The sequence below is a fragment of the Dipodomys ordii genome, unplaced genomic scaffold (assembly GCF_000151885.1).
Source record: "Dipodomys ordii isolate 6190 unplaced genomic scaffold, Dord_2.0 Scaffold15, whole genome shotgun sequence".
NCBI lineage: Eukaryota > Metazoa > Chordata > Mammalia > Rodentia > Heteromyidae > Dipodomys > Dipodomys ordii.
This window is the reverse complement of record NW_012267231.1, coordinates 2,316,434-2,327,657: the sequence shown is the minus strand read 5'-3', so window position 1 is coordinate 2,327,657 and position 11,224 is coordinate 2,316,434. Positions and strand designations below refer to the sequence as shown.

General features: G+C 55.3%; 1 protein-coding gene across 1 annotated transcript in view; it reads right to left on the bottom strand.

Moving 5' to 3' along the window:
• The window catches only part of Polg (polymerase (DNA directed), gamma), a 55,661-nt gene extending 44,735 nt beyond the window's left edge, over positions 1 to 10,926 (bottom strand). Inside the window, exon 1 of the mRNA XM_013011877.1 lies at positions 10,791 to 10,926. Coding sequence (XP_012867331.1) covers positions 10,791 to 10,926 — 136 coding nt within the window. The remainder of the gene's footprint in view (positions 1 to 10,790) is intronic.
• Positions 10,927 to 11,224: the final 298 nt, after the last annotated feature.

Here is an 11,224-nt window from a genome sequence, read left to right as displayed (position 1 = left end):
TGTGTGTGTGTGTGTGTGTGTGTGTGTGTGAAGATGTCAGTCCTAGGGCTTGAACTCAGGGTCTGGGCACTGTCCCTGAGTTTCTTTTGTTCAAAGCTGGTGCTCTACCACTTGAGCCATAGCTTTACTTCTGGCTTTTTTTTTTTAGTGCTTCATTACAGATAAGAGTCTCAGGCTGGCTTTGAACCAGGTTCCTCAGGGCTCAGCCTTCTGAACCACGAGGATTACAGGCTTGGGTAGTGTGTTTGCTGTTTGGGCTATGGTCTAACTCCTGACCTTCCTTTCCTGGTACATTGGCAGAAAGGGCCATTTGTCTCTAGGGGACAATGGTATTGGTGAGCCCTGTGAACTCCCCTGTGAGAGGGAAGGCTCCCCCGCGACGCACCAGCACAGGTTGTCAGGAGACCCCGGCAGGCAGACCCATCCTTTTGTCCACCTTGCCCTGCTTGAGGACAAAACCTATCTAGCTCTGATCCCTGAGGCTTAAGTCAAAGCATAGACGTGGCTTAGATTCCTGCATTTCCCTGCCCCAGGAAGGGTAGACTTGAAACCTCAGGCCTGATGGCAGCAGGTACACAATGAACCTGGTAACCGTGCCACTGACCTGATTCTCTGGGAATTTCTTCCACAAGCGTGTCACCCCGCACCCAGGCTCCAGCCCATCCTGTCCGTATCTTCCCTTGCCTTTGAACAGGGTTCGCGTGCGCAAAGTGGGCTGGGGGGCAGGAGGCTGGTTTGCCATGGGGGCCCAGCTGTGGGAGAGAAACCCAGATTCCGCTCTCCCAGATCAGTTACTGTCGACAAGGATTAAAGGGCCCAAATAATGGCTGGCTTCTCCCCTCCTCGGTGCCAAGAGAAGACACGTAAATATAGCTGTGCGCCAGCTTAGGCAGCCGACGTGTATAAATCGAATTTAGCAAATCAGATCATGGTTTAAATGCACTATTTAAAGCAGTCCTGCCGCGCAGCTTTTTACAAAGGGAATAATCATTTTGTGATGCTAATCACCAGCCTCCAATTTATCTCCTTTGTAAGTTCAGATGTTGGTGCCAGGGGTGTTCTGAAATTGGGGCGCTCTTGTGTAGGGCTCCGGTGATGGCTGTCGGCCCTCTCTTTTTTGACCTCTCATTTTTAAATGGGCGCATGTCCCCTCTCTCTGGGGGCCCGGGGATGTTTGCCACCTAGCCTGATGGTCCTCTCCCAGCCCACTCTGTCTTGTTTTCCCTTTCTTTCTTTTCATAATGGGATGGAACCCAGCATTCAGCAGTTCCTGGCTGCTTTGCTGAGATTTTTTTTTTATCCCTTGGGGGTGGGGGTGGGCAATGGGGATCCAAGCCCTGCTGTTCTTGGGTGTTAGAACCAACTCCTTCTCTGCTCTGCACCTTCTTTTGTTTCCTCGAGCGTCTGCTACCTCTGGTGCAAATCCTAGAGAGGATCTCAGAAGTGACTGGACAATCCTGGCACTGGTGGCTCACGCCTATAATCCCGGCTGTACAAGAAGCTGAGATCTGTGGATTGTGGCTCAAAGGAAAGTCCGTGAGACTCTTATCTCCAATGAACCACCAGAAAACCGGAAGTGGTGCTGTGGCTCAAAGTGGTAGAGCGCTCACCTTGAACAAAACGAGCTCAGGGACAGCGCCAGGGCCATGAGTTCAAGCCCCATGAATGACCAAAAACAAAACCACAAGAGAAAAAAAGCGACTGGACGAAGCTAAGCAGCTCCTGAATGTGTGAAAGGCCCACTTCCTGAATAGACCACATCCAGAATGATCTTTCCCTTCACAGCAAAAACAGAACAAAACGAAAACAACGACGACAAAACCAAGCCCTGATGTTCAAGTGACTTTTCCCACAAGTTAAAAACCAGGACTCAAATAACTACCTGTCTCCTAATTGCTATAAAAGTGTTTTATACGCCAGGCTCGGAGGCTCCTTTTCTCTGCAGAGACAATATAATCAGAGACCATCTGGGTGGGAGAGAATGAAGAGAAGAAGATGGATCCAAGAGGAATAAAGGGAGTGGGCAGGAAGCCGGGGGGTGGGGGTGGGGGGGCTGACCTCGCTTCCCTGGCAGGCTCGGATACAGCGCCTTTGTCAGCGCTGCCACAGTCGTCGGCCCCTCGGTAATTATGACTGTGTGTTGGCATGGCGACTCAGAGTAAGCAGAGTGGAGGCACTGGGTAAATGCACGATTCGTTTTTGCCTTCTAAAGCAGAGAGGAGCTTTTGTGGGGAGTTCCTTCAGGGAGTGGGGGGGGGCATAGAAAATTCACCAGGCCCGGTACTGGAGTGAGAGAATTTGAGCCACCATGGTGGCCCCAAACAGGGATGGCCCGCCCGGAAGTTCTCAGCAAGAATGTTGCCGTTTTCCTGAATGTGGCTGATCAAAAAGCGTTTCTTTTTGCTGTTGTTGTTTTGTTTGGTCCTGGGGCTTGAACTCAGGGCCTGGGCACTGTCCCAGCTTCTTAAGGCAAGCGCTCTGCCACTTGAGCCACAGCGCCACTTCTGGTGTTCTGGTGGTTCACTGGAGATAGGAGTCTCATGGACTTTCCTGCCCAGGCTGGCTTTGAACCGTGCTCCTCAGATCTCAGCCTCCTGAGTAGCTAGGATGACAGGCGTGAGCCACTGGCAACCAGCAAAACTATGTTTCTTATTGTCCACGATAGTGGGTTTGGAGGCAGACAGGGAAGGAGAGCTGGCTTGTCTTTCCATCCTGGATCTATCTTCCCATAGAACCTTGGGCTGTGTCATCATTGGAGACGGGGCCATTGAAGATGGGGGTGGCAGGGAGGGGGCAACAAGGAGCTCTCTGCGGTCTAGAGCAGGGTGTCCCGTCCAGGATGATGCCCACAGACGCGTGTTGATTTCATGATTGTTGCTCAGTACAACACACTGGCGTGACGATCTGTGAAATAGATGGCAGTTTCCTCCTGCTCCATGGTACCCAGGGTTCACCTTGTATTTCCAGGGGAAATCCCTGGTTTAGACTAAAGGGCCAGGTCCGCTGCGGACCCCAGTACTCAGCAGCTGACCGGCCTAATGGCTCCCCAGAGGCCTCTGGCCACAGAGAGCCCTTGGCCAAGGGCCATGGGCAAGCCAGGTGGGGTGGCCCTGGGGAAGAGAACAACCCTTCGGTCCTCCATGCCGAAGCTGTGGCCTGCGTTGTACTTTCAGCATTTGAGGTGGAGACAGCCCAGGCCGATCCCAGGTGAGCCTTAGGCTGTGACTGCAGATGACAGGAGACTATGGGCTTCACCGTCTTCCCCCATGTCCCGGGGTTTTGCCAAAGCCTCTTTCTGGGCCTCTCTCCTGCACCCCCATGCCTCCTGCCGCCCCAGGCTCCAGGCCTTGGCATTCTGAGAGCCGAAGCTTCTTTTTTTTGTTGTTGATCGTGGGTCTTGACCTCTGAGACTGAGATGGGGCGCTGTCCCTCAGCTCTTCAGCTCAAGGCCAGTGTCTACCGCTCGAGCCACAGCGCCACTTCCGGTTTTCTGGTGGTTCATTGGGAGGTGAGGCTTGGCAGCCAGGACACAGCCGGCGCTCGTCCGCCAGGCCCCGGGCTGCGCGGCTTTTGAGGGCTGGTTCTTGGGAAATGGTGAGAGTTGTAAATATCATCTAGGGTCTTCCCTTTTCTGTTTATGGTGCTGGTCCTAAGACTTGAACTCAGATCCGGGGCGCTGTCTCTGAGCTTTTTCTGCTCAAGGCTAGTGCTCTACCACTTGAGCCACTCCTGGCTCTACTTCTGGCTTTTTGGTAATCCACTAGAGGTTAAGTCTCATGAACTTTCCTGCCCAGGCTGGGTTTGAACTGTGATCCTCGGATCTCAGCCTCCTGAGTAGCTGGGATGACAGGTGTGAGCCACCGGTGCGCGGGCTTCTTCTTCTTTTTTTTTTCTAAGTGTCATGTGGGTGATTGTGCTAAGTTCTTCAGCAAGAGGGGCTTTCCGAGAGCCCCCAAAGCCTGGGCCTCGGGCAGTAGGGGGCCCTGGGGGCTGCGCCCTGAGCACCCCTGGGCATCTCCTGCTTCAGGATACAGCTCAGCTAGATGATCCAGTTGGGCAAGCCCTGTGCCAGGCCCGCCGGAAGTCCTGGCGAGGAACAGGCAGGGAGGGTCCTGATTTATCTCCTCACCAACGCAGCAAGCCCTGATCTACTGAGCTCGACCAGCCTCCCCACAGTGCCACGGGTGGTGTCCCCTAAGGTAGCACCCACAGTCCTCTGCCGGGGCCGGGGGGCTGTCCCTGACCCCACCTCCCACCAGTGACTTGGAGGCAGTACTACTGAGTGACATCTACTAGCACGCAGGACAGCTGTGTGCGGGCGGTGGAGGGGGCACAGCGGCAAGTGCTCATGTAGCCGGGTCTTAGTCTCCACCCCCAGTGTGGCAGAGAGAGAAAGAGAAGATAGGGGCCAGCTCCTTGGAGGCTGAGATCTGAAGATGGAGTTTCAAAGCCAGCTTGAGGGGCTGGGAAGGTGGCTCAGGGGTAGAGCGCTTGCCTCGCGTGCATGAGGCCCTGGGTTCGATTCCTCAGCACCACATAAGCAGAAAAAGCCAGAAATAGCATTGTGGCTCAATTGGTAGAGCGCTAGCCTTGAGCTGAAGAGCTGAGGGACAGTGCCCAGGCCCAGAGTTCAGGCCCCACGACCGTAAAAAAAAAAAAAGCCAGAAGTGGAAGTGTGTCTCAGGTGGTAGAGCGCCAGCCTTGGGTAAAAAAGCTAAACACCCAGGCCCTGAGTACCAGCACAGAGAGGGCGGGGGGGGGGGGAGAGACAGAAAGCCAGAAAGGAGAAAGTGGAGTCCGTGCGCATCCTCCTCTTCCTGATGCATCGCCTTTGTCACGAAGTCCCTGGGAGGCGGTGAGCCAGGGACCGGCTCAGCACTCTGTCAGTCACTCTTTAACACCCCTGCTGCTTGCTGACAGTCCATGTGAGCCGCTGTTGCAAGCAGAGGCCCCAGCAGCTCCCCGACCTCGGCGCAGTGATCGCGGCAAGCAGTCTCACACCGCCAGTGAATAGATAGTTCCACAGAAAATGGAGAGGAAAAGAACCGGTGGTGGAGCTGGTGCCGGTGGCTCACGCCTATAATCCCAGCCACTCTGGGGACTGAGACCTGAGGATGGCACTTCAAAGCCAGCCCAGGCAGGTAAATCCAAAAGACTCTTATCTCCAATAAACCACCAGACAACCACAAGTGGAGGAGCTGTGACTCAAAGAAATAGAGCACTAGATTTGAGTGAAAAAATTCAGGGGCAGCGCGCAGGCCCTGAGTTCAAGCCCCAGGATGGGAACCAAAAAAATAAGTAGATAAATAAAAAAAAAGGTTGGATGGGGCAGGGCATCCCCGGACTCAAGATTTGGGTGCAGACTTCAGGTCAGATGGTGGAGGCTGACAGCAACGAGGGAGGTAGGAAGCTGGATCTGATCACGATGTGGGGGACGGCCCAGCTGGAGCAGAAGAGCAGGAACACCCACACTGCGCCGCCTCCTGGTGCCCGGCTTGGACTTGCAGCTCAGGACAACGCTGCTAAGTTTGCCACAGAAGCCTGCGGTGGAGGAGCTGGAAATCTTCCCACGCTGAGCTTTTTTTTTCCTTCCCCCACCGCACTCATTTATTCATTCAACGTTTATTGACCGCGTATTATGTGCCAAGCTCAGGCCTTGGGGACACAGAGTAGAAACCGCAGTCTCTGGCCCAGCCCTGAGCGTGTGTAACAGGAGTTCATCCATCAGCACAGAGGCCAGGCCCAGAGGAGTGCTGGGGTAGCGGGTTGGGGGGGTGGGGGATGGGGGTGCAGGGAATGGTGACAGTTATCATTGCCTGCCTGCAGCTTCTCCCCTTCCCAGGGCGGGGGGGGTGTGCCCCAAGAACCTGGGAGAATGGGGTCAGAAGCCATTCCGTGTTTTGTCCCCTGGTGACCTTAAGCTGTCATTCAGCTTCAGCCCGAACTATAATTCTGCACACACCACTGGTTTCTGCCGTTTGCTTCATTTAAAAACAGGTCGGGAAGCCAGTGCTAGCTGGTGGCTCACGCCTGTAATCCTAGCTACTCAGGAGGCTGAGAGCTGAGGATCACAGTTTCAAACCAGCTTGGCAGAGAAGGCTGTGAGAGTCTGGTCTCTCAGCCCAGGGTTTAAGCCCTAGTATTGGCACAGAACGAACTAAAGTCAAAACTAAAAACCCTTGGATCTCAATAAACACAATGTTGCTGGGCGCTGGTGGCTCACACCTGCGATCCTAGCTACTCAGGAGGCTGAGGTCTGAGGATCGGGGTTTGAAGCCATCCTGGATGGAAAAGTCCTTGTGAGACTCATAGGGCCAACTCACCACTCAAAAACTGCAGGTGGTAGTGGTAGAGTGCTCGCCTTGAGCAAAAGAGCTCAGGGACAGGACCCGGGCCCTGAGCTCAAGCCCCACAACCCACAACCGCAAGAAGAATCAAGGTCTTGGTAGCCTATTTAGATGGATTTAGATTGATTGATGGTGCCAGTATTAGGGTTTTTTGTTTGTTTTTTGTTTGTTTGTGGTTTTTTATTTTGGTCAGTCATGGGACTTGAACTCTGGGCTTGGGCACAGCCCCTCAGCTCTTCAGCTCAAGGTGAGCGCTCTACCACTTGAGCTACAGAGCCACTTCTGGTTTTTTGATGGTTTATTGGAGATAAGAGTTTCATGGACTTCCCTGCCCGGGCTGGCTTTGAACCGCAATCCTCAGATCTCAGCCTCCTGAATAGCTAGGGTGACAGGCGTGAGCCACCGGCAGCTGGCAGCATTAGGGTTTGAACTCAGGGCCTGATGCTCCGTCTTAGCTTTCTCACCCAAGGCTGGTGCCCTCCCCCTTGAGCCACACCATCACTTCCAACATTTTCCTGGTTAACTGGAGATCAGAGTCTCAGATCTGTCTACCTAGTCTGGCTTTGGACCATGCTCCTCAAACCTCAGTCTCCTGCATCGCTGGGATTCTAGGCGTGAGCCACTGGTGCCCAGAGCCTATTGGGATTTACGTATGAGAAGTCAAGAGACATTGCCAGTGCAAGCAGATGATGAATTACATCTGGATGAATTCAGGAACAAGTTCCCTGGTTCGGAGACACCCCCATCCGTAATTCTACCCTGGCTCTACTCAGGCTGGATCATGAGTGAGCTCTTACAGATGGACCTGCTTGTAAGAGACAGGCAGCCAGCCACGCAGAGGGGCGGGGCCCAGCCCTTCAGGGGAACCCCCTGCCCTAAAGCCCTGCCTGGGCTCTGGCTGACACTTGCCAGGCCGGAGCAGGAAGGACAGGTAGATTTCGTATTACTGCTGTTGCTTCAGCAGCCATGTGCTTAAGGCTGGTGTGTGTGTGTGTGTGTGTGTGTGTGTGTGTGTGTCTTCCATATTATGTAGCAATTGTTCAAAAATGTCCACGGGGACCGTGCCACTTGTGGCTTCATGAAGCCTCGGGGCCTTGGCCACCAAGAGAAGCCGTGTGAGGCGTCCTGCCTGTGGTTTAACGTGGACGGGTGGGCCTGCAGCTGTACCGCGGGGAGAGCTCCACGGGGCAGGCTTCCTGCTTGTGGAGCGGGGCCTGCGCCTCTCCTCCCCCGTGAAGCCGGAGAAGCTGAGTGGGTGAGGGCGGCTCCCGGGAAGTCACGACCGCTCTGAGCTCTGTGGCAGGGAGCAGTGGGCTCCGTGACTGTCCGGGTGCCCGTGGTGAGTGGGTGGCCTTGGCTCCCTTCCAGTTTCCCTTATTTAGATCTCCAGGAGGATGAGTGTCACACGCACCCAGACCAGTCTTTGACTTAAACATGACAGCCAGGCTGGGGGGGGGGGGGCTGGTCACGAGGCTGTGAGGAGATGAGAAGCTGGTGCGCGGTTGTCCTGTGTGCTGTGCTGTTTCTCTTCCCCCGTGTCCCCTCTGCATTCCAGGACATGACAGACAGGTTGCCAGGAATCCGAAGGGGGGGGACCCCTCCCCATACAAGTGGAGGGTCATCATTCTTTCTAGAAAGCTGTTCCAACCTCTTCTGTGCATGGAAAAGCCAAGGTAGATTTGCGTCTTTGTTTACTGTTATTTCTGCCGTCTTTGGGAAGGGTCCGGTGTGGGCCGGGCGCCAGTGGCCCACGCCTGTCATCCTAGCTACTCAGGAGGCTGAGGCCGGAAGATGGCTTGAGCCCAAGAATTTGAGGTCAGCTTGAGCCACAAAGCAAGACCCTTGTGTCAAAAGAACATAAGAGGGGCCGGGAAGGTGACTCAGTGGTGGAGCGCTCGTCTAGGGCGCGTGAAGCCCTGGGTTCCATTCCTCAGCACCACATACACAGAAAAAGCCCACAAGTGGCGCTGTGGTAGAGAGGTAGAGTGCTGGCCTTGAGCAGAAGGAGCTCAGGGACAGTGCCCAGGCCCCAAGTTCAAGCCCCAGTACTGGCAATATATATGTATGTGTGTGTGTAGACACATACATATATATATATATATATATATATATATATATATATATATGCAAAACAAAATATACTTTTAAGTAGAAAAGAGACATACCTCTTCTTGCTTCTCATGATACTTTTCCAGAACTTTTTGGGGAGTCCTGGTGTTTGAACTCAGTCTAGCACTAGGCAGGTGCTCTACCACTTAAACCACACCCCAGCCCTTTTTGCTGTAGTTATTTTCTGAAAGGGAGCTCCCATTTTTTGGTTGTTGGTTGAGATTTGGCGGGGGGGTGTCTTACTAACTTTTTTAGCCAGGGACTAGCCTTAAAATGTACTCCTCTGGACCTCTGCCTCGCAAGTAGCTGGGATTGCAAGTATGATTCACTATACTCAGCCTTTATCAGAATTCTTGGGACAGCGAGGAGAAATCAACCTATTGCATCCTACTAAAAGGGAATTCTACCCCGAACAAAGCTCCGCCTTTCTTCTCAACCTTAGGACGCATCATCTTGAGAAACAGGATGGTTAAGATGACTTTGAGCCTTCCTTTCTTCCATCTGGGTGGTGGAAACCAGATTTTCCTTTACCTCCTGAGTAGCCCTCCGCCAGCCCGGGAGACTGCCGGAAGCTGGCGTGGTGAGGAGGGGGCTGACCTGCGGCCACCCCAGAGCCGGGCAGGGCAGCCCGGAGCGTGAGTTCTTGCTGAGTGCACCGGCGGCCGGGCATTCATTACACCATTGTCAGTGTGTGTGTGTGTTCTCGCGTGTGCACAGCTGCCTCTGGGCGTGTGTGTGTTTCTTTTTGTGCCTGAGCGTCAGTGTCAGGCCGCGCGTGTCTGTGTGTGTGCCACAGTCGGTTGGGGAAGCCGGAGAGCATTTCCAAGCCGCCCCCTCCCCCTCTCCCTCTCCCTCTTACGTGCAGAGGGCATTCTAGGCTGTGTGCATTGGGGTGTCTGGCTAGGTGTGGCTCGGGGAGCCCCAGCTGCCCTGAGCCTGCAGACTTGCCCGCCATCCCTCCCTGAAGAGGTCAGTCTCCTTTCTAATTGATTAGCCGGGCAGGAAGAGCAAATGAAATGTTGCCTGCAGACAATGGTCCAGCCAGTGAGGACCCCCAGCCCCTCCCCCAGCCCTGTCTCCTCTGAAGTAGGGTCTGCACAGTATCCCGTGAGGCCCACAAGAAAAGACACCCCCCGATAAAACAAACAAGCCCCCCTTCCCATGCAGAGGGAGAGAACCACCCCCATGCTCTGAGAGGCCAGAGAAAGCTGAGAACCGGGCACTGTCCGAGGCTCACGCCCGTCATCCTGGCCGCTCGGGCAGAGACTGAGCGCTGAGGACCACAGTTCAAAGCCAGCCATGGAGGAAAAGTCCATAGGATTCTTACCTCCAATGAACCATCCAAAAGCCAGAAGTGGAGCTCTAGCTCAAGGGTACAGCACCAGTCTGGAGGGGGGAAAATCCAAGAGACGGATGGTTACCAAAAGTGGAGTTCAAACACCAGTACCCCCCCAAAAAAAATTATAAATAACCAACAGTCTGAAACTGCTAGACCAGGAGATACAAAGCCACCTCAGCCTCTCCCAGGGTGGAGGACCCCCCCCCCACCTCTGAGTCTCAAGATCTCTCCCAGCACAGGGAAGACAGGGACCAGAGGCAGCTGCAGGGCTGTGTTAGTAAACACTTTCCTGGGTTCCCGTTTTCCTCACTCCCCCCCCCCGTCCATTCCCAATGCCCCTTACACACTCCCGCCCCCCCAGCATCCCCCCCTTTCTGTTGTCTATACAATGAGCTCATTGTCTGGGGTGTGATTTGAATAAGGCCCGTTCCCAGCATTGTCCAAGGGGCTGGGAAAAACCCGGAGCCCCAACCAGACAGAGACAGATGCCTAAATTAGCAAGGATGCTTTGTGCCCGGTCCCTGGACAAGGGCTCGCCTGTTTGCATGGACCTCGGGGTGTGGGGATGGCCCCTGCACCAGCGTCTCCCTATGGTAATTAGTTTTGTATGCATGTCTGACACAGTGCCAGGAGAGATGTTTGCCACCTCCCACCGCCAGCCAGGGCTGGGGGGCGGCCCTGTGTGTGATGCCCAGTGGTTGGGGGCTGGCTCACAGCCTTGTGGGAAATCGGGGTTCCCCCAGCCTGTGGTCCTCCTCCTCGGGGGGCGCCTGCTCTGCTCCCTGGGCCTCCCCTGTCCCTAGCCCTGCACCGCAGCTCTGACTACAGGGGGCTCATTGGCTTTCCCCCCAGGCCCCCCCAGACCCCGCTCAGTGCCTGTCCATCTGGCAGTCTGTCTCGAGCCACACGGGATCCCCCAGGACCGGGCAGCAGAAGCGGCCAGTCTGGGCCCTCTTCTGTCCCTAGCCAGATGGCTGGTCTGCTTATCACTTTACGGCCTCCCGTGTCCCCAGACCCCTGCCACCGGCGGCCACGGGCCACGGTCATCTTGTTAAGCCCGATCTTGAGGTCCTTGTAGAGGTGAGCCTGGCCTGACAGGCAAAAGACCCGGTTCACAGGGGCCCGAGGCATGGTCTTGCCCCTGGCTGGCCCTGTGGACCTCCTGACCCCCCACCCCAGGCTCAATCTTCTCACGGACTGGCCCCTTCCTAGCTCAGGAACCTGGGGCTGGAGAGACCAGGGCTGGGCCCAGGCGCCCCCTGCAGACTTTGGGACGGATGGGGTGGGGGGACAGGGCAACACAGGGCCTGGATCCCTGCCAGGCAGGGTCCCAGCGGCTTCCTTGGCTGTGCGTTGTGGGTCTGCCCCTCTGCCACGCCCTCCAGGAATCTCGGGAAGAGAGGGACAGGCGGTGTGGAGGGCCGGCCCT